The sequence below is a fragment of the Paramormyrops kingsleyae genome, chromosome 25 (assembly GCF_048594095.1).
Source record: "Paramormyrops kingsleyae isolate MSU_618 chromosome 25, PKINGS_0.4, whole genome shotgun sequence".
Classification (NCBI taxonomy): Eukaryota; Metazoa; Chordata; class Actinopteri; order Osteoglossiformes; family Mormyridae; genus Paramormyrops; species Paramormyrops kingsleyae.
Window position 1 is genome coordinate 23,834,312 of NC_132821.1, and position 22,888 is coordinate 23,857,199.

Consider the following 22,888-nt stretch of genomic DNA (forward strand, 5'->3'; position numbering starts at 1 on the left):
TCCCTTTAAAGACTTTATTAAAAGTCATCTGTCAAGTGCAAAATACATAACACACCTGATCCGACACGCGGGGTCCAAGACGCAACCTTCCCATAACTCAAGGATGTGGTAATGTAACAGTCTAACATGGCTGGAGAGGCATAAACACTGTGTGGAGTCAGAATTCATTGGTGGATTAGCCTCTTTGCTAAAGCCCACAATCAGACTTAAAGCTAAAACAAGATTGCGTGTCACATGATGGGATGAGTATCGATTGGCATCTTAAAGTGAAATGATTACGCAAGATGAGGCAAGAGACACGAGCTTCACTCACGCAAAGCTGCCGATTTCTCATGCACATTCCACGATTGATGATGAGCGTTTTACAGTCGCACAACTAGAGGCATTTAATAATCTGAACGGGCAGTCATGCACAGGAACGGAACCGGACCGGACCACCACTACAGTGCCTTCTGAGTTCACCAGTTACTGGGTTTAAAACTGCTACAAAATCAGCAGATTTTTCTTGACAGTGTTGGATTCACAGTAGATTAACTGAAATAAAAATCACAGATGTAATGACAAGCAGCTTATTCCATGAGACCATATATAATATACATATGTAATACCAAAACGCGTGTGTGTATAATGATTCCATTTCATGTACTGCTAATGTTAATGTAATTAATCCCAATCAGAAAAAAAAATCAAGTTTGTACACGTCTCGTCTTCACATCCCTGTTCAAACTTCCTTCTCTCTGTAGAAAAGCAGCATCGGAATGCAGTGAAACATTTAATTAAAAGAACAGACGCTTACGGGCTTATGATTTAGCCACACAAGGCGTGTCCGGGGGGGGGGGGGGGGGATCTATGGGCTCACGGTGGGTGCGTGTCCTTTCAGAACGAGCCAGACGCGTGTCGGAGGCTGCGGGTCACGTGCAGCCCAACGACGGCCCACGAGGAGACCTAGACCACAAACCTAGAAGGGTCTGATTCGGCAGAATCAGAAAAGCAGCTTCCTGTTGTATGAGGTACCATCCATCCATTTTCTGTAACCTATTTAGGGTCGGGGGGGGGGGTGCGGAGCCTATCCCAAAGGTTACAGGCGCAAGGCAGGGAACAACCCAGGATGAGGGGCCAACCCATGGCAGGACACAATGAGATACATCAACATAACATACAAACACCAACACACATAATTTCAAGTGACAGATGCCTGGTACACGGATTCCCTACTTGCCTGTGCACCTCAGTAACTAAATATAGCTAACATGTGACATAACTCCAAGGATGAAGATTGTAAATGGGACTGACAGTTAAAGCATTCCTTATAGGCATTACAGATTTTTTACTGTGTTTGTGTTACTGCGCATCTTATATAGGTAGGTCCATATTCCTGTTACATACGGCAAAAGTGATCTCTTGTACTGTTCCACAGCCATTTTTCTGGTCTTCACTGAACGCTCCCTGGAAGTGCTTCCCCTAAAGTCCTGTAGGGGGGGACAGAGGGCCACCAATCCGCACCTCACGCCCACCGGCCGCTGGACACGAAACTGCGACTGAAGGAGAACTGAACGCCGGAGTTTTTGTGCTTCCCCCAGGCCCCGAAAGGAACCACTATGATGGTGCCGTTGTCCTCGGCGCCGTACTGAAGGGCCTGCGGACGGAAATGGGAACACGGATCTCAGAAGTTCTCAAAGTCCGGACCGCAAATTAATCCGGAACCAGCCAATAACACATCTTATGAATCAATATGTTTGACGTAAAAGGGGTATCGTGGGTTTGAAGTACCTATAAAGTAATGCTTTGTAACAGGATTATAAGCAGGGATGCAAATACGCGTTATTTGCATTTGCGCTGTTACAACGAGAAATTACTGTGCATTTTAAGCTTTATGTGGCTAACTTGTACTTTTGCGCTATAAAGGCTAAAACATTGCAGTGATTTCTTGTCAGAACAACGCAAATGCACATAAAATACGATTTGTGCGGCTACAAGTAATTGCCGCGTATTTCGCTTTATACGGCGAACCCGTACTTGCGTACCAGTTATGCGCATTCCTGATTATAAGACTTTTAAAATGTTACGTTTATTAATGTGCCCAACCAAGAGAGCTTAATAATGAAATAATAGAACCTCAATCAGTTTCACAAAGCCTGACAAAATCCTGGCTAACAGGACCCCGGGGGAACCCCGAGATGGTGAAGAGAAGAGCCGTGGGGACCGGGTCGGCAGCCGCGGCGTCACACCTGCTCCGTGATGATCTGGGCAGCCTCCTTGGGGTCGTGGCACTGGCTGATGACGTCGCAGATCTCCTGGCTGTTCATGATGAAGTTCACCCCGTCCGTGGTCAGCGCCAGGAATGAATCGTGAGCGTGGTGCAGCTGCAGACGGCAAGAACACGGCCCGGTCACCCCACTGGGTGGCGGAAGCGGGGCGGCGGAATTCCCAGCATCCTCCGCGATGCACTCACGGTCAGCCGCTTGGTCTCTGGCTCGGCGATCACGCCCATCTTCTTCAGGTCGAAGTCCCCGATGCTCCGCGTCATGGCCAGCCTGCCGTTCACGTGCGGCTGTCCCAGACTGTTCCACGTTATGAAGCCCCCGCTCTTTTTTACCCTGGGGGAGAAAACAGGGTCAAAGGCGGCAGCCGCGTAGCGTCCAATAGAATCACCTCGGGTCACATGATCTATTTTTATGCAACCTGTCACTTCAAAGGTTAGGTTAAGCGTCTCGGTACAGAAATAGACCCCCGCCTTGTGTTCCCTCCACCCCCCCCCCTCACCTCTCCTTCTCGTCCCTTCGCTCGGGGGTGTGATCCACCGTCAGCTTGAGGGCCTTGCCTTTGCGGCACAGCAGGGCCCGGCTGTCTCCGACGCTGGCCACCACCAGCTCGATGCCATCCCTCAATAGGGCCACTGTGGCCGTGGATCCCGAGCTCTGGAGCGACGCTGAAACAGCCACCAGAGGGCGTCATGCGGGCGGCCGCGGCACGCTGCCACTCGGCTCTGTACCAACACGCCCCTCCCCACACCATACAAACCCCTCCCCCCTCTATTTAACCCTTTAAAACATGTCAAGAGGATGGGGAGGGCTGAGGGGTGTGAGCATAAACAGGTAAGGATACGAGGAGCAGGCAGTGGCGGGGGGGGGGGGGGGTGCGACAAGACGGACAATAAAAAGGTTTATTTTACAGCAGGGTTTCCAAATTTTATTAATATGGTTAATATCTATAAAAACTAAAAGTGAAACTCAGAGCAGGCAAAAATATCCATTAAACTAGCGCTGGCTGGCTGACACTCAGAGACCGCAGAATGTGGAGAACCAAGCCCGCCGTCATGTGACGGGGGCCCGAAGCCATCAGAAGGTCTCCATCACCGCTACACTAACAGGGTCCCGAACGTTCTCCACGGCGGCGCGGTCGGCCCGCTCAGCCTCCCACGTCACTAAATGCCAACGGTACATTTAACACTGTAACAAATCAATATTTCATAACCCTGCTGTAAAACGGCAGCATAGGAAATGAAGCGGAGCAAAAATAAAAATGTGAGGAAACACAAAGCGAAGATCAAAGCCTGTGAGCAAACTGCTCTATTGTCCTGCAGAAAATGACGGTCGCGTCACCGGCCGCTTGCCCTTCCAAGCCACACAAAACAGTTACTAATTTTCGCAATTTTTTAAGCTCCTGGTGGATTTGGGTCAGCAGCTCCTAGACTCTAAAGCAGAAACAACCACGTAACGCTGTTTCCAAGTTAAGACGAGTAAACACAAAGTTTAGATGGATGCACAATTCATATTTTCATTCTGCAACAGGCTCAATATAGCAGTCTGCCCCTTCAGATAAATAAAAGAGGATGACAGAGGTAAGTGAATGGTAATTACTGTTAGGGATGTATGGCAGGGTAGTCTGGCAAACGTGTGGAAGCTTAATTTTTCTGCCGTTGTCATGGAAACTGCCTTTTCACAGACCCTCGGTTCTACTCACTGGAAATATGTGGTGGGAACGCAGTTCGAGACGGAATCTCGACTAATATTAAAAACAAGAAATGGTTCAGGCGCCTCAAGGATACTGCTTGTTCACGTGTGAGATTTAAGCAAACAAATCACAGATTAGGGATCTAAGGAAGAACAGAAACCTTGAGGCAGTTGCCATGACATCGTTAGTTAGTTGTGGCTCCTGACTACATGTAAAGTTAACAGATTAAATTACCAATTATTTCTACATCTATCCAGAGAGAGGTCACAGATACACAACCAAAAAAAAAATCGCAGTCTCCTGACAGATTGTGCCAAAAAGCCAGTGGAATATATTTAATCAAATCATACGCACTCACTGAGAAAGTACTACAACGCTTGGCGTCTCAACTACAGCGTGAGAAGAGAAAGGATGTGGAACCTTCCAGTAGTCCAGGAAAGGACCCGCTGGACATCTGGGACAAAATCTATCCCCTCGCCTTCCTTTGACGCCCACCCTTACGGTGCCCGGCCCCTCCAGATCTGGAGGCCGACAGCCGGGACAGCAGCTGTTTTGAACAACATGCACACACACAAGCAGATGGGAGAGTCTCGCGCGCGGCTCTGCTCACACATTGCATCAGAACGGTGATGTCAGTTACACAACGAAAAGTGACGAGAGTCATCCTTCAGGAACAGGAGGAGCGGCCAAAGGAGGACTCACCCCGAGTCATTAAAACTGAGGAGGAACTCCCCTTAGCGTGCCGCTGAGGCGCGAAGGGACAGCGAGCGGTCATAAACGCTAAACCGGATCAGTCAGTGCTGGGCTGGCTGGTGGGGGTCATGGAGATTAAACTCTGAGGCAGAATGAATTTCAAGGGAGTGCAACTCTACACAGCAGGGGCTCTCAAACTTACTGATCAAGGGTCCACATTAGATTTCTGTTCAAAGTCAGAGGTCCGGAACAATTTTCAGTAACAAAACAGCATTTCATGAACTTTAATGATGTAACAATAACTTTCAATATACTGTAGACATAAATATAGAACAAATATGGGAACTTAATGCAAAGACGGGTTCTCTGTCACGGTGGGGTGGGGGATTATGATGAGTTATATGCGTTTGAAGTTTGGTTGTACCGTACAAGAATTTCCAAAGGCAAAAATTTTTCAGCGGTGCATCACCTCAGTTGGCAGCTCCCATACTTCCTATTGGTTGACGAAGGTCTTTGTTAATGTCCAATCAGAACAGGAGTATGTATACATATGTAAACATTACTTAAAAGATACTTAAAACCACGCTACTCCTTTTTACGTCAACCATATTGATTCATAAGGTGCATTATTGGCTGGGTCTGGATTAACTTGTGGTCTGGACTTTGAGAACCCCTGCTATATAGATTAAAAACACAGCAAGATTGCAACAGTTATATCTAAAGTCCCTTCTAAAACTAAATATAGAGATCAGCCCAATCCACTTAAGCTCTGTTCTTTTCTTACTTCGGAAGAGAACATTGATAATTGTAACACCACCCCACACTTGACCCGGCCCAACCTACAAGAATTCCCAAAGGCAAAAATTTTTCAGTGGTGCATCACCTCAGTTGGCAGCTCCCGTGCTTCCTATTGGTCGACGAAGGTCTTTGTTAACATCCAATCAGAACATGAGTGTGTATACATATATAAACATTACTTTAGAGTTACATTCAGCCAGTCATGAAGAATCATATGTGATTGGCAAGCTTAATCAACTGTGATTTAAAAAAATTAAAGCGAGATATTGATTAATTTTTCCTCTATTTCTTACAGAACACTACAATCACATATTGTCTATGCTTTATTGTATCCCGTAATACAGTTTACAATTTACAGTGATTTCTCAGGTAGAAACCTGTCACTGTATGTTTCAATCCAGTGCTATACAAATAATATTTCATATACAATGATTATACACAGAAACTTAAGGTTCTCCTCTACAGCTAAGGGAGCTGGACAGCCTGGTGAAGAACTAGGAATAATTAACCTGTGATTTAGACATCATTCATAATTCAGCATTAATAGCCAACTAGAAATTCACTGGAGTTACAAGCAGCTTCTCATAATCAGTGATTAATACACTATCACACATCAATAAATTACACACATGCTATGTTATTAAAGGTCTGATTTTAAGATACTTACGGCAATCATCAAAGTGCAAATGTCTGGCGAAGGCCTTGTCGACTTCTACGAAAGCTCTGGACAGAACGATCTCGAGGTTTTCCTCTTTAGTAACCAGATCTCTAAAACAGCGATACATAAAATATAAAACACAGGACGCGGCCAACTGCCAGTCAACGGACACCATTAGGCCAATAATCTGTTTTAAATAGTAGGCAATAATGAATTAATTTGCAAAAAAAACAAAGCAGACTATTCCAACTGATTTCAGCTCGTACACTGTGCAGTCATCTTATTTCTAATGCTTAATATCGTATTATCCACAATACACTCATAAATACACATAATTGCATCTGCAAATAACAGGTATACAAGCCCATAATTATGTTGTATGCTCACACAGATATTGTCTGAATGAAGTTCACAGAAAAGGCATTTTTTTCAGACTCCTCCCCCTGGACATACACCTCCACCCTCAGCGGGCACCTACCTGATGTGTATCTCCATGTACTTGTGGCAGAAATCTGCCGCCTCCGCCCCGCCGTGGCCATCGAAGACGGCGAAGTATAGGATGCTGTCGGTCAGCTGAGAGGCCTGCCAGCGGTCCTCGTTCTCCTTGCGCAGGCCTATCAGGGAGGCGGCGCCCACATTGGACAGGCTCACCTTGGGAATAGGCTTCCCATACCGGATGCTGGGAGGAAGCAGGATGGGCTCATCGATGCGGTCGTCCCAGATGCCGAAGGCATCCCAGGTGGTCGGCCGGCCGCTCCCGTCCGGGTCAAACCGCGAGTTGCTGGTCAGTACAGGAGTCGGTCCATGGAAGGGGCGCCGTGTTTCCTGCAGGGCCATAACAGTACGGTAGGCCTGCAGCCTCATTCGAGACCCCATGGGCCGAACCAGGCCCATGAAAGCTACTGCAGACATCACAGCACCCGTGTGAAGCAGAGGGTGCGAAGGTAGGGGGATTTCTGGATTGCGACTCCAAATACAGGTTCTCCAAAATGCTGTCAATGGATGGCAAGGAGGAAGCAGAAGCCTGTAAGGGGATAGACAAGAATTTAGGAGTAGGATAGGTTTCATATTTTTAATATGACAAGACATCGCCAGAATACCCCAAATTTCACCAACTCTGGTAATGGTTCAAGTCTGCGTTAAAACCTCCGGATTTGCTAATCCGTGCATAATCCGATCCCGACGTTAACACACCGGAAATGCACATGGTACGGTTTGTCCATGAGCCCTTTCGGGTCGAGGACAGGAATGCGCACGGACGGGTCACGTCACGCGCTTCAGTCCTCCGAGCACTGACATAACGCTGCGCTAGGGGATCGCAACAGAAATGTCCATGACAGCCTTGCCTAGGGCCAGCACTCCCTGAGAGGGGTGCAGCTCCACGGAACACCACAATGCAGCACCAAGACGTGTATTTTACAACCCGCCGATAATGCGATGGTCAGTAAATCTAGTGTAAAACGGTGCCTTTAATGCAACTGGTTGCTTTCATTTGAGAATCCGTTTCAGCGATCCGTTTCCAATATATATATACACATATTACAGAACGTCCCTACCGGTTTGCATGACGCAACAATCAGATTGTGTTATTTAGCATTACAAAATAGGAGGTGATCAGGGTCTGTGTAAATAGGCAACGTTACCCTTGCATGTATGATATATTCGTATTTCTGCAACTTTCATTCAGTATCGATGCTAAACTGGAAGCTCCGTCTGCTGTCCTGCGTCGTTTAATTCGTTGTAGTAAAGCGGCGAAGAAGCCCTTCAAGGCTTCATGGGCTCGGTAGCTGGAAATTTCGTTACCTAAAAAGAACGGATGTTTTGTTTCTGCCTTCGCTTCAGCCTTACCTTAAACTTAGTAAGACGATCACAGCAGAAAATTCTAGTCCTCTTCTTGCAGTTTAAAAAAAGGTCAAGGTTAGTCCCTTGAATTTCTTAAACCCGCAGCCCATCCTACAACAAGAGAAAACATCTCGCTGAATCGCATTGCACAGACGTGCTGCTCCACCAATCATATTACACTGAACACTGCGAGAACCAATCACGTACAGGCAAACGTTTCACTGGCGCTATTTTCTGATAGGCCACTGAATAGTGATTGTCGCGAGAGTTCCACCAATTGCCTCTAGATTCCAGATGAACTTCAGTGACAGTCCCTTTCGCCAAGCTATCAGGTCAATAAACAACCGATGATCTACACATGTCAATCTTCTGCATTCCTATTGTATTGCACACTATTAATATACTGCTAATACAGTACTTTTATGCATTTTATGCTACACAATTGTCAATTGCATATAAGAATAACGGATGAATAAAGGATAAAGGATGTTATATTGTCATTCCAAAGCATAAACACTTCATGTTGTACATGTAAACACTTGATGTTGTACATGAAGGGAATTAAATGAGGTACTGAGGTCCCGGTATAGGTAGAAATAATAGAAATAAAATCCAAATCAATAATACAATGAATAAGATAAAACAAACAAGTTAAACTAATTTAAAAATACATACGGAAAATACGAAGAACATTACAAAAAATAACATTAGGAGAATATCTCCAATATGATCATACCTATATTTTCTGTTTATTGCTTATTAATTGTTTCTTATTCTTATATATATCCCTTCTTCAGTAACCCTGGCACAAGAATTTCATTGTATTGTTCCGAACACGTGTGACAATAAAAGTTAAGACTATACCTTGTCCAGTGTCCTGTGCTTCCTGGGGTCGTGTAAAAGCTCTTTGTAACAAACCATCTTCAACAAAATATTATAACTTTTTACATACAAATGCATGACTGTGCTCTGCTTTGATGATTGCATAGCAGATACTACACGTCAGTTTTTAATTGGCACACTTCCTGTAAGCTGGGACTAGGAACCGTAATGTCCCTGCGTTGATATTTAGGAGGAGGTACGATACGTGGCTGAACGCCACTTCTGAAATTTGCACCAGTGAGTTCAGTCACATCCCAGAAGCCGACCGAGTCAGGGCGTGATGTACAGCTGGGGAGACGGCTCGCGTGGGCATCTCGGGCTTCGCCTGCAAGGCGCTGGCACAGCAGTGGCGGTGCCCCGAGAACTCGCTGACTTCCCCGAACAGGTGACACAAGTAGCCGCTGGAGAATCCCATACTCTGATTCTCAGCAATAGCGGGAAGATCTGGACATGCGGGCGCAACTCATCGGGACAACTCGGAAGACGAAAAGGAACGAACAATGTCCCAGGTAATGAATACAACGCGCAGATTTTCGTGCAGACTAGAGAGCAGGTGGCGAAGAATTCCGCTACATACATGCATGCTTGTGTATGTGGCAAATAAATCTTGAAACTTAATCGCACACTTAACTCATAAGTTTTTATTGTTTAATTATTTTGCATTCTCGTAAATAAGAACGTTTTGTTACCGGAAAAATCGTCACAAGACGCTAATTTTCGTACACATAAAGGCGTCCTTTTTGTATTGGAATACCTATAGCTATGATAAACCTATTATGTTGTATACATACCGACAACTTCAGCTCGGTTTCGCTTTCGTTTCTCATGAGATAGGAGTAACGAAACTTAATGAAATCATTAATACACCCATTCTCCGTCTGCCTCTCTTGTATTTTCTGCTCGAAATGCCATAGAAGACCACCAATTCACTACTGCATAAAACATAAAGTAATGCATTTGATGATAAGCTAGTAAGTATAATCAGGCTCGCTATTAGTGAAATTTATAAAACAAATAGATGCAAGCGTGTAATTTTGGGTTGAGCACTCACTAAATGCCTGGGTTAGAGCATTGCTTATAATCATGATATTGGAAACGTCATACATACAGTACGTACATCTTGTTTGAAATGTAAGTATTTTCCATTTGTACTCGTGTTCGCGCAGTGGGAATTCAGAGACACGTCATTCTTGGTAAGCAAAGTGCAGGCATTGTGTCAAGTGTTATATGAACAATACCTCTGTTCAGTAATTCATTCATAAATTGGATCTAAGTGATGAACAGTGAGCTAAAGACTGGGTTGTACTTGGCCTTTTCAGTGGCATTGGATAGGCCAGAGAGCGCAGTGGGCGTGGCCAGCGGGCAGGAGCATTGCCTAGCGCTGTGTAAGTCGGGGGAGGTGCTGGCGTGGGGGCGTGGCAGCGAAGGCCAGCTGGGGACCGGACGCTTCGATAAACAGCTGAAGCCAAGGTAAAGAGAAAGAAGAGCAACGCGCATTTATTCATAAACAGGAGCTCGGTGTAAGGCAGTGTAATTTTCATTATGATAAGAAATACAGTAATTTGAAGAACTGAATCCATTGTTGTCAATGATGAACAAGATGACTATCACACAAGCCAACAAAAATGTGTTGAAATTAAAAAATTGCTGAAAAAGTAAAAAGAATACTTAATAATGATTAAAAATCATGACTGCCTTATATGTATTTTGCAGGATAATACGTCTAACCATGTCATCAAGTATGCCTACACCTGTAATTCAAGTTGCATGCGGAAAATATCATTCCCTGGCTCTGACTAAGGGTATGTAACTGCACAGTGGTGTTTAATTTATTGCTCAGTATGATGGCACATGTCTATGGTACATGTAAGACCCATAAACTGAGTACATGATATTGAAACCCTGATGCAACAAAGGCAGCATCTTTACCTGAGGAAAGTTACATTGTCATTATTTAAAGGCTCAGGTGAATCTTAGCTTAATTGCTGGATTTTTCTTTTTATCCTGTAGAGGGTGAGATGTTTTCTTGGGGAAGGAACAGCTATGGACAGCTAGGCCTTGGCAAGGCTATTTCCACGCAGGATGTTCCCTCTCGGGTCCTCTCTCTTATTGGAGTGCCAGTGATCCAGGTTTGCGCAGGAGGAGAGCACAGCTTTGCCATCTCCCTCTCTGGGGAGATTTACTGCTGTGGAGCCAATAATGTTGGCCAACTGGGCCTCAACAGGGTGGATGAAAATGGTAAGTATTTTATGATCACCTGAATTGAGGGTTTACTGTTCAAGACTTGGGACAAAGGTAGTCGAAGTTTTAATTTTTTAAAACAACAGAGCTTGAGTAAAATGCTTCCGTCATAAATATTGCATTGTTCCATGCTAACACAGAAACTGATCTTGTTATCACTGGCAGGAAGATTCACTGTATGTGCAGTTCCTGCTCTTAGAGCCCTTAGCGTGTGCAACATAAGTTGTGGAGAAGCCCATTCCGTGGTCCTCAGCAAGGTGAGATGCTGCTTTTTCTTTGCCATTTCTGGGATGTCCAGCACGTCTCCTTACGCTGCTCTGATTCGTAGGATGGTGATGTGTTCACCTTTGGAGAGGGGAAGCATGGCCAGCTTGGACACAACTCCAGGAATAATGAGCTGAGACCTAAGAAGGTGGAGGGCTTAGAGGGTCGTGCTAAACAGATAGCATGTGGCAGGTAACGGTGTGAAAAGTCTCATTTACAGAGAGGCTTCAGTCCACTTATTCCTATGCACTAGTTCCAGTGTAATTTCCAACACATGATTTCCTGTTTTGCAGCCATCATACCCTGGTGCTCATGGCATCCGGGCACCTGCTGGCCTTCGGGAATGGATCGGTGGGCCAGCTGGGGACCGGGCGAACAGAGAACCAGCTACAGCCCACCCCCGTGCAAGAAACCTGGAGATCCACTGGAGCGTCTGCAGATACTGGTCTGGATAAACCCCCTACCCCATGAGAATCGTTCATAGATCAGAAGATGATACTTGTACCTGATGTATGTTTGATGTATAAAGATAAATGGTGACAATGGCATCAAGACACTTTTCGAAAAGATTGAAGGCGACGGCTGTTAACATTTATGATTAAATTTAATCAAATCATTTGATTAAAGAGCCGACATATCTCACCTTCAATAGCTGATGGTCAAGACACCATCATTGTTGATTATTTTTGGTTGTATTAAAACACCATTTATTACTGCTTTGCCCTGTAACACTCTCCAATCTCTGGTCTCTCAAAGACATGAAGATAGCAGCGGGTTGGAATGTAAGCTTCATTTACTCCGCACCACCTCAGGTAGTGTTTTCCTATCACTGGGGTGGGTTAACTCAGGACCTTTAAAATTATATATTAGGGCTGTCAATAGATTAAAATATTTAATCGTGATTAATCGCACAACTGTCCATAGTTAATCACAAATTAATCGCAAATTAAATCATGAATTTATTCAAAATTTACCATAAAGGGATTTTTTCAGGTGTTAATATTCTTATCAATATTAGAGTTAGCAAGGCATGATTGCTTTTTGCAAATGTATGCATTAATTATTGGAAATCAATTACCAAAAATAAACAACAACAAAGATTGTCCAAAGGTCATCAGAAACCCTTCATCCCTTAAGAAAATCTCAAGCCGAACAACAGATCGGCACGTTGACCTGCTAAATATTACACATTACTTAGTCATATAACTAAGTATAGATCAGAAGTTGGCAACCTTTTTAAAGCAAAAAATCAGTTTTTATCCTAAATGTCTGACCCAAGATTTACAAAAAGACCAAATGGATAGAGAAGAGGATTTGAGATATGTTTTTAATGCAATATCAGTATATATGCATTTAACACAAAAGCAGAAGTACTTACATAAAATATAGAAATACAATTTCGGGGGCGGGTGGTGACGATTTACTACAAAAAGTATATGAAAGAATTACGGATCTCAATAAACTTAATAAGCTTATATCCAATCTCGGACACTAAAGAAAACTCCGGAAAGCATACCATTTGACCAGAGACATACTCTCGTAGAAAATGACTTTGAGGAAGATGTAAATTATGCAGTTAAGAGATCACAGAAGCGCGCGACGGACTGCCTCATTCACATATAGCTAAGGAAATACCTAAATGAAAAATAATATTAATCCATAAATAAATTATTTATATTTGCGAAAGTATTATCATAATATGTTAAGACATGAAAATGCGAATGTGTCTAACGTTCTGAGAAGAGCTGCAGCCTGCATGGTATTTAAGACTAGATGTACTTTGGTGATAACTCATTTCACATCGACAGTAACTGCAAATAACTTTGGTCTTGTCAATGGACCCATCTGACAGTTTTGAAGCTGAACCTGCCATTCAAAATACCTTTTTCTTTGTTCATTATTTTTCCGGAGCTGCCATCTGACTCAACATGCGTTAATGGCATCAAAAAAAATTGTCACGTTATAATGAATTTCTATTCATGCCCTATTATCGTGTTAACTTTGACAGCCCTATTATATATTTATTTATATATACAGTGGTACCTCAGTTCTCAAACTCATTAGAACTCGAATTTCTTAAAAGTCGAACCAACCAGTTCGAAGAAAAATTACCTAGAGCTCGATCTGAATCTCAGAAGTCAAACCGTGAACTCTGACCTAAGATAACTTGTACGGGCGGGGAACTGAGTCACGCAGCACGTCTGTCAGCGGAAACAAAGAGTAAAGCTTCAGTCTCAGTCTCGCATTCGCTGTGATAGCACCGTGCATGTTTACACTAGCTGAATACATATATTTAGACAGTAAAAATACATTTAGACAATGATAGACAGTAACAGTAATTATTATTATATAATAAAATACATTTTAAAATAAAGATTTCGTATTCATTATTTTAATATTAATAATAAGCCATTAATATGTTTAATTATTATAATAATATTGTTGTGCGGAGCGGGACGGAGACAAAGGCGCAGACATCACGGTATCGGGGAACACAGGGTTTAATTACAGGTAAGGACAATACAATGACCGGACTGGGGAAACAAGCTGAAAAACGGACAAATTACAGAGGGCTAATGAAAACAACTAGAAACAGCTGATCACACGGGGATTCCACAAGGGGTTAACGAGGGGGCGTGGCACACGGAAGGAGCGGACGATCGGGGCAGGACACATTGTTTAGATACATTTATTTTCTTACTTTACAAATTACTGTTTTGATAAATGTGCTTAGATGTGTTTAGTACAGTATATACTCTTCTTGTTTTATCCGGTTCATTTTGTGTTTAAATGCTAAAAAAGACATATTTATGTGTAATTTTTTTGAGGCCAGAAACAAATGAATTGGTTTTCCATTATTTCTTATGGGGAAAATTCAATCACAACTCGAACTTTTTAGGATTCGATCCGAAGTTCTGAACGGATTAAATGAGTTCTGAGTTACCACTGTATATTTAAAAATTATATATATCTCAGTTTTGGCTTAAAAAAATACAGTGTTCTTAAAATTTCAGACTGAAATCTTCAGCAGTATTGTGCATTGTTTTATGAATTTCCAGATAAGGTATATTTGTGATTATAAGAAGCTTTGTTAAGACTATGTTCCTTAGGAACCTGTTGAACATATTTGCGAGAAACTGCAGCGATGGTTTCCACTGACGGCAGACAATACTCATCCTGGGAACGTAGAAAGGTAGTTTTTATATATTTGTTTACAAGATGAATAATGTTGCAAGCACTTGCTTTGTAACACATATGTTCTAATTAGACAGTCATCTGTAATTGAATCAACTTTATCTCTTCCTCCTCTAGGGATCCTGCCCTTATCTTTTCATCAAGTTCTGCTCTGGTCGCAAGTTTCCTTAGAGAGAGGTGATTTTCAAAATACGGTCAACGCATTGTCATTAACAGCCGTGCATTTTGCTGACTGCTGTGCTTCTTGTGGTCAGAGAACCTCCTTTGGGTGACCCATCTTCTGTTGACCTACATGCTGCCAGACGGGTCTTCGGCCAACTGCAGGGCAGAAGTTGGATGGTAGAGTTCTCAATTCTTTAGAACTTCGGATATCCCAATAAAAATCAGTATATTGTCAATAAATCACCCTTGATGTCCAACGAGCACTAAACACATTTCCCAATGGGGAAAAATATCTCCTGTTCATACAGGATGCAGCTGCGAAATTGGTCTCCGACCTTTTTCTCCATTCAAAACACATGAGATCAGTGGAGATCTTCCTCATACTGCCTGAATGTCAGCTGTTCCAGAACGACCAGAATATCATTGACTTTATCCAGCCAATGGCCAGATCCATCATCAATTTACCTGAATCGTCAATCAAACGGCTGAGTACGTAAGCATTAGACAGAAATATCTAAGGCTACATGATGCATATGTACACCTGCCATCAAACACTAATACATTATTGAATCTCAGAGCCTATTTTCTTCCTCAGGAACCCTGTGGTCCTCTTTGGAGCTGGAGTCATTCAAGAAACACCTTGGCATGTGGAAACATGCTCTGTCCATCCTGCTGAAGGCTAACCTGCTTCCTGTGTATAATACGTTTGTGAAAGACTTACTTCAGATTCTGAAGGAAATGCACAAAGTTAGTGCTCACTTTTTATTGGGATACGGGAGCAAAATGATTGTGATTGAACAATGAGTCCCAGCTAGGGAAACGTCATGGAAATGTTGAGGTTTCTGCTGCCTTATAAGCTCCTGTCATAGACAATATACAGCAAAATTCTTATAAACACATCACAATGTTGGGTTATGTGGTGAGAGTGGGTTAGTGGATAGATCTCTTGCCTCACATCTCCAGGGGATGGGGGTTTAAACCCCCCCCCTACTCTGTATGCATAGAGTTTGCATGTTCTCCCTGTATCATGTGAGCCTCCCTCTGGTTTCCTTGTGTAGCCCAAAGACACACAGTTCGATGACGAGAAGGGATTTCCCATAGTGTGTAGAGTATGCTGTCTTGTCACCTATGCTCCCAATAGGAAAGGCTCCGATGATTCTCTACTGGATAAATATTTGGAAGAAGATGTGACGAATAGTCATAAAGAGTTTGAATTGCATTAAACTGACTTCAAATTAATTCCATTCAATTTCACAGGCAAATAAAAGCAGAAAAGCATCTCAGACTGTTCCTGCTTCTGAATTTCATTTACTGGACCTGAATCTCTTCCCTGTTTTGTTTGAGGACTTGGGTCTGTGGTATCTTTGGAAGAACCAGGAGGTAAGACAGAAATATCTAAGGCTACATGATGCACATGTACCTGCCATCAAACACTAATACATTATTGAATCTCAGAGCCTATTTGAACATCTAGCACAGGACTTGTCAAATCTGGCCCTGGATTCCAAATCCAGGCCTTGTTTTCAGTTCTCCCAGGTAGTTAGTTTAGCCATTACTGATTCTGATTGGCTACAGGGGTGCAGACTGCGGTGTCTAATACTCCCATAAAAAGGGCAGCTTTGGGTCGCTCATGGGAGTTTTTCTTACACAAAAAAATTCTGAGGGCAGAACAGAAAATGACATCTTTGGTTCAGAAAGATTACCAATCACATTGTAGAGGAGGTGGGTCCAAGCAACTTGAGGAGACGGAGCCAAGACATCTGATTGGTTGGACCCACCTCTTCTGCAATCTGAACATTTCTGTGTAAGTAAAACTCCCATGAGCCTTAGGGACATGTATACTGAGAAGAAACCAATCCGAGGCCACATTCGAGCACATTCAACAGCATGCTGTGAGCCAGCGGCTCTACCTGCTTAGCTGCCATAACGTGGTGGATTAAAAACAGAGAATTAACTTGCAGTGTCCTTCTCACATTGACTTAAACTATGAATTTATTTCCAATGATAATCAGGAGACCCCAGAGACTCCAGCCATTTTCTGCCGCTTTCCATTTGTTCTGGACCTTCAGAGAAAGACCTTTGTCTTTCAGTCAGCTGCAGCCGCGATTAAGGTGAGTCAGTTCACATTGCTTATGATTCAATATACAGGGACATTTAAAGCAATTGAGCTTAAATGAAGTCTTATATGCAAATGATCCTTATTGTTCCTTATACTGATCATTTCAATTATAATTAGTTTTGGTATCGAGGAGGTTATTATCACATGAATGTCATTGTCCATTCTCCGAATGGATACAGAACACTAGTTACTGGTAAAATGCACAATTTGCAGTCAGTGTGCGACTCTGCAGATTAAAACTTTGCCTGTGATCAGACAGTTGCTGGTCTAGGTCCTGTGGTCGGAGGGGTGATGCCATCATTGGGCCCTTGAGCTGAAAGCCTCCTGAGATGCAACACACTGGCTGACTCTGGGCATTAACCCCAGAACTTGTCCTTCCTTGCATGTAAACTATATGGACACAAGTATTGGGATACATCTCTGAATCATTGAATTCAAGTCAATCATTTACCTTGCCATGCAGTCAGGTTTACAAACATTTCTGAAAAAATAGATTGTTTTGAAGAGCTCAGTGAATTCAAGTATGGTGCTGTCATATGATGCCATCTTTGCAATAAGTCAGTTTGTGAAATTTCTTCCCTGCTAGATGTTCCTCGGTCAACTGTAAGTGGTATTATTGCAAAGTGGAAGCGGTTAGGAACAACAGAAACTCAGACATGATGTGGTAAACCAGGTAAAGTAACAGAACGTGGTCAGCGGGTCCTGAGGCCCATAGTGCGTAAAAGTTGCCATTGTTCTATTGGCTCAGTAACTGCAGAGTTCTTCCTCTGGTATCAACCCCAGCACAAAAAGCAGACGAGCATGCTGTCACTGGATTCTGGAGCAGTGGAAATGTGTTTTGTAGAGTAAAAAATTATGCTTCTGTGATTGTCAGTCTGATGGTTGAGTCTGGGTTTGGCAGGTGCCAGGAGAATGTTACCTGTAAAGTTTGGTAGAGGAGGGATAATGGTATGGGGTTGTTTTTCAGGGGTTGGGCTAGGCTCCTTAGTTCCAGTGAAGGAATCTCTTGTTTTCAGCATATTAAGACATTTTGGACAATTCTATGCTTCCAACTTTGTGGGAACAGTTTGTGGAAGGCCATTTACGCTCCCAGCATGACTGTGCCCCAGTGCACAAAGCAAGGCCCATAAAGACATTGGGTAAGTTTGGTGTGGAAGAACTTGACTGATCCGCACAGAGCCCTGACCTCAAAATCTAGTGGAAAGCCTTCCCAGAAGAATGGCAGCTGTTACAGTTACAAAGGGGGGACCAACTCCATATTGATGCCTATGGATTTAGAATGTGATGTCATAAAAGTCCCTGTAGGTGTGATGGCCAGGTGTCCCAATACCTTTGTCCATATGGTATATATTTGGGTCTCATGGAGAGCAACATGGGATATGCAAAACCTACCCAATTTCTCCACAGAATAATGAATAATGTATCTGTATTCTCTAACCTGCCCCAGCAAATCCTGATGTTCCAGATGTGGCCCATTGTGACGCCACCACTGTGTCTCCCGCTCCGCCGCTTTGCACTCATCGAGGACACATTCCAGAAACTCAGCACCATCGACCACGAGAACTTCAAGAAGGATCTTGCGGTAAAAAATTGATAGGTTTAAAAAAAGCAGCGTCATGTATGAAATAAAGTGAGAACTATCATGTCTCCTGTTTTTTTATTAGTTATATACTTTTCCCTTTTTCATGCTAGGTCAGGTTTGTGGAGAGGGAAAATTCAGAGCTGACGCTTCTCGACCGAAAGGACTTCTTCCTTCAGATTTTCAAGGAGCTGTTTTTGCCGGAATCTGGAATGTTCTGGACCAATGATTCAGGAACGTTGGTGTGGTTCCCTGTGAAGGTGGGGCTTTGCGCATTCTAAGAGCTATCATATTTACATGGTGCGTAAATATATAGGAATCCATCTTGTCTACTGGTCAGGGTCTCCACAAGGGGTGTTGGAGTCTATTCCAGGCAGCACAGGTCACAGGGGAGAAGACACATACACAAGACACATACACAAATACCACAGGAGTGTTTGGAGACACTAATTCACTTAACTTCTTATTCGTTGATTTCTGGAAGAAATGAAATTCCCAGAGGAAACCAACACAATGAACATGCAAACTTCAGACATTTGGTGTAGGCCTGACTTTTGAACACTCCACTCTTTTGGTGTAAAACACAACTCCATCCACTAGGGGTCTTGCCGAACTGTGGTTTTGGATACACGGTTCGGTGCAATTTTGGTACCGCAGTTCTGAAATGTGTTAGTAAATATGCAAACTGACACAGTTGAGAACAGCTATAAAGCAAAGGGAAGGTGACTGTGAGCGTGTCAGAATGACAAAATCTATCAGATGCTTACTTGGTTATTGTAAACATAAATATATAAAATAATCAAAAAATATAACATCATAATGATCATAATGAACTGAATCTCATCTAAATCCTGTGTTCTGTACTGCCGACGACTACTTGTGAATTTAGGTTCTGCCCGTTTCAGTAAATGTAATCATTCATTTCATTTTGTGTACTGTATTGAAGGTGATGTATCGAATGGCACACGACGAAAAGTGTACTGTTAAAACCGTACTACCTACTGATGCAAGTCATCCATATATGGAAATCTATACTATAATTCTCATTATCACAATTCATGGTTATTATTGAACTTTAGGAAATACTGAAAGGACAATTAAAACAATGAAGTCTAGTTCAATTCTGATGCAAATAAATTGCAAAACATTTAAGACCCTCCTGTTTCTCTTGACCAACAGCCCACGCAACCAATGAAAAGGTACTTCCTGTTTGGGGTCTTGTGTGGACTAGCTGTACACAACAACAACACTGTGCACCTACCATTTCCCCAAGTTCTATTCAAGAAGCTGTTAAATGCAAAACCCACATTGGAGGACTTGAGAGAACTCAGCCCTGAACTTGGAAAGTGAGTCGTGTTGGTATGTGTATTTGAACAGGTCATAACATTATTAAACAGTCTCGAGTGGTTGTCTTTCAGATGAATGACCTGTTTATTGATACATTATTGCATTGATTTGAAGGAATTTAAAGACAGTATTTACGTGATTCTCTTTGTAGTACTTTGAAGAACATCTTGGAGGACAGAGATGATGTTGCAGCCATGGACCTGACCTACTCAGTATGTGCTAAGCTAATACCAACAGCTAATTGAATAACATGTGATTCCCTTTGGGCCACTTTGCACATACAGCTACACACTGTACTTCTTCATAACTTTATTGATAAAGCTTCTGTTGTTTTTTTACCAGGTGAGCTGGGATGGTGTAACTGTGGAACTGGATCCCACTGAAAAAGACAAACCTGTCACCAATGCCAACAAGTAAACCTTTATTTGTTTACCACGTATAATGAGTTATTTTTTCTTTCAAAGTCTGAGCTAGAATTAAAATATCTAATTTTTAGCTGTTAACCTACACAATGTACAATAGCTTCCCTATTTATGAATGTAGATTAATTTTCAGTGTTTTTTTCCACAGATATGATTTTGTCAGGGCCTATGTTGATCACATCCTAAACAAATCAGTGGAGACGATCTTTGGGGAGGTCAAGAGAGGCTTCTTCACGGTTTGTGACGTGAACTTGGTGGAGCTCTTCCAGCCTCACGAACTGATGGAGCTGATGGTGGGGAATGAGGAATATGAGTGGGAGAAATTCAGACAGGTTGATAAACCATATCGCCCGTAAACATGCTGCCTATAACGACAGACAGAAAGGGTTTGAGGGGATTCGCAATGAGACCATTTCATGATATAACCACTTACATTCTCTCCAGAACTCAATATATGAGGGAGCGTACCAGTCAAACCACCCCTACATAAAAATGTTCTGGGAGGTGTTTGAGGAGCTGTCAGAAGATGAGAAAAGGACCTTCTTCTGTAAGTTCATGGGGGGGTTAATGGATCATATTGGAAAGTTAGGGATTATTTGCTGAGACTGTGAGTTGCTCTACTATGTAAAAAGGTAAAAGTAGTGGTGGGTAGTTCAGGTCCAGAAAGTAAAAATCCAGACCAAGATTTTGTTTCAACCAACCAGTTGAGTACTCTGTGACTATGGGTTTGACTTCATGCAGCCACTTACAGCGCTGGCTTAAAGCAATGCATTCTGGTCCAGACGCAATGCATCATGGTTAGATATTTTTGTCCGACTTCAGCCGGCGCTGCAAAACGTCTCCACGCGTCACCATGTCACATGGTACAAAAACCTTGCGAGAGCAAGACGACTTGAGACAGATCGTGCAGCACCTCTCAGCCGGCTGCATTAACTGGAACCATGACGACACACCTTTGTCCTTATTGGCTGAAGAGTTTAGTTACACGCATGACGTTTGTATCCCAGGCAGTTCTGATGCGTAATCTGCTATTTCTCCCGAAAAGCACGTAAAGCAGTGAGAACTGGTTTTCAGTTAATTTACCTGGTAAAATAAAGTTTAAGTAAATTTAATAAATGCTCTAATAGTACACGTGAGTTAGTGGTTTATTTATTGTTAGTTACTGTAATGTTGCGCTGCTTTATTTGTTTAATCGTCTAGTCTGTGAAGAATTAAGGCATTCAAGTAAGAACTGCATTGTACTCTGTACATGACAATAAAAACATCTTTTTTTATATGAATCCTTGAAGTAAATGTATTTGATCTTTTTTCTGGCTGCTATCTTTTTACACAGAGCCAGTATAAATATTTTTTTCACTGCTAACAGTTTGGATGAGGAGTTGGTTGTTGTAAAAGAAGTAATGTGCATGCAGGTGATATTTGTATAGATTTATCTACACCCTTCTGGCAGTGCGGCCATTGCAGTCAGGTCTCGCAGACTACGAGGAGTAGAAGTTGTCCGACTTCACTGCAGTCAGTTTATACTCCACCCCTGCAGCCGCCGGCAGATCACGTTCCACGTCACGTCAGCTGCAGACAGACCTAAGCCCAAGTCGAACGCACCCTATGATTCTTTATAGGTAACTGGTTGGTTGAAACAAAATCTTGGTCTGGATTTTTACTTTCTGGATCTATCTCTGGGTAAAAGTAGCATGCAGATGAAAACATTATGCATTTCATTATACTTAGGGAAATGTAGATTTTGTTGTATAACCCGAGCTGAGTTATTTTGACCTCTTCTGAAGCAGTGACATGGGCTCTTCTGTGATTTCAGTATTTCTGACGGGATCTAAGCGAGTACCTATCCTGGGGATGGACCAGGTAATTATGACGGTTCAGTGCAGCCCTGAGTGGACTGAGGACCACTCCGCAGAGGCCCTTACGTGCCACAACCTTCTGTATCTGCCCATCTATCCTACGAAGGAGATGCTGAAGACCAAGCTCATTCATGCCATCACACACAACAGGGACTTCTGGATGGATGAGTTTAAGGCAGCTCAGCCTTAACAGTCCCTCCTTGGGCTTCACTCAACTTCACTTAAAGTTTTATTGACTTTACAAGCACATTGTTTTCCCCAGGATTTGCTCCTTAGATCAGTGTTTCTCAACCTGATCCTCGGAGACCCCCAGCGGTCCATGTTTTTACTCCCTCCCAGCTCCCTGCCAGACAGTCCAAAATGTTGGTCCCTCTGGGAGGGAGCAAAAACGTGATCTGACTGGGAGTCCTCAAGAACCAGTTGGAGAAGCATTGCATTATATCTATCTATTTACTCAAGGTATTAATTCACAGAGACTTACAGTTATTCATATGTATATACAATCACATTAGCTGCATATATAAAAATCAACACAGAATCACGTCACAATAAAACAAACATAATAGATATGTGTTCGTCTAATTCCAAGGTAGTATAGATATATATACAGTACAGTAATGTTAATTAGTTGTTTAAGAACCAGAAATATTACACACTAGTTTAATTTCATTTTATTTAGTTTGTTGTTTGTTTAGTTTGTTCATACTGAAAAATTCCTTCTAAAAACCAGTAGACATTAATTATTCAAATGCGTGTCTGTAGATCTTCTATAGTGACAAAATATTAATCTGCAATTATAATGGTGAATAAATATTGGTTATATAGTCTTTTATTAATAAATGAATTTCAATTAGCAGTTGTGGTGTGGATGACTGA

The 22,888-nt window shown here is 42.6% G+C and overlaps 2 protein-coding genes across 4 annotated transcripts; one reads left to right on the top strand and one right to left on the bottom strand.

Moving 5' to 3' along the window:
* Window positions 1-8,109, bottom strand: ppm1kb (protein phosphatase, Mg2+/Mn2+ dependent 1Kb). The gene is made up of 7 exons (XM_023799405.2): window positions 7,952-8,109; window positions 6,582-7,127; window positions 6,113-6,213; window positions 2,764-2,929; window positions 2,453-2,597; window positions 2,229-2,363; window positions 1-1,636 (listed from the first exon to the last, which is right to left on the bottom strand). Exons 2-7 carry the CDS (start codon window positions 7,013-7,015, stop codon window positions 1,505-1,507), a joined length of 1,113 nt encoding a protein of 370 aa, XP_023655173.1. The 5' UTR covers window positions 7,016-7,127; window positions 7,952-8,109; the 3' UTR covers window positions 1-1,504.
* Window positions 8,110-8,959: 850 nt separating this feature from the next.
* On the top strand, window positions 8,960-22,862 carry LOC111837251 (probable E3 ubiquitin-protein ligase HERC6). 3 transcript variants are annotated; one of them, XM_023799136.2, is made up of 23 exons: window positions 8,960-9,336; window positions 10,147-10,297; window positions 10,541-10,629; window positions 10,838-11,065; window positions 11,234-11,325; window positions 11,397-11,524; window positions 11,626-11,777; window positions 12,089-12,144; window positions 14,443-14,525; window positions 14,645-14,704; window positions 14,782-14,866; window positions 14,998-15,178; window positions 15,285-15,436; window positions 15,947-16,069; window positions 16,702-16,800; window positions 18,256-18,390; window positions 18,501-18,647; window positions 19,567-19,733; window positions 19,886-19,946; window positions 20,077-20,147; window positions 20,305-20,488; window positions 20,601-20,703; window positions 21,970-22,862. In XM_023799136.2, exons 1-23 carry the CDS (start codon window positions 9,108-9,110, stop codon window positions 22,200-22,202), a joined length of 3,009 nt encoding a protein of 1,002 aa, XP_023654904.2. In that variant the 5' UTR covers window positions 8,960-9,107; the 3' UTR covers window positions 22,203-22,862. The 3 variants fall into 3 exon arrangements, with proteins under 3 accessions (XP_023654904.2, XP_023654905.2, XP_023654906.2); XM_023799137.2 differs by having other exon boundaries at window positions 18,274-18,390; XM_023799138.2 differs by lacking the exon at window positions 8,960-9,336 and adding an exon at window positions 9,660-9,798.
* Window positions 22,863-22,888: the final 26 nt, after the last annotated feature.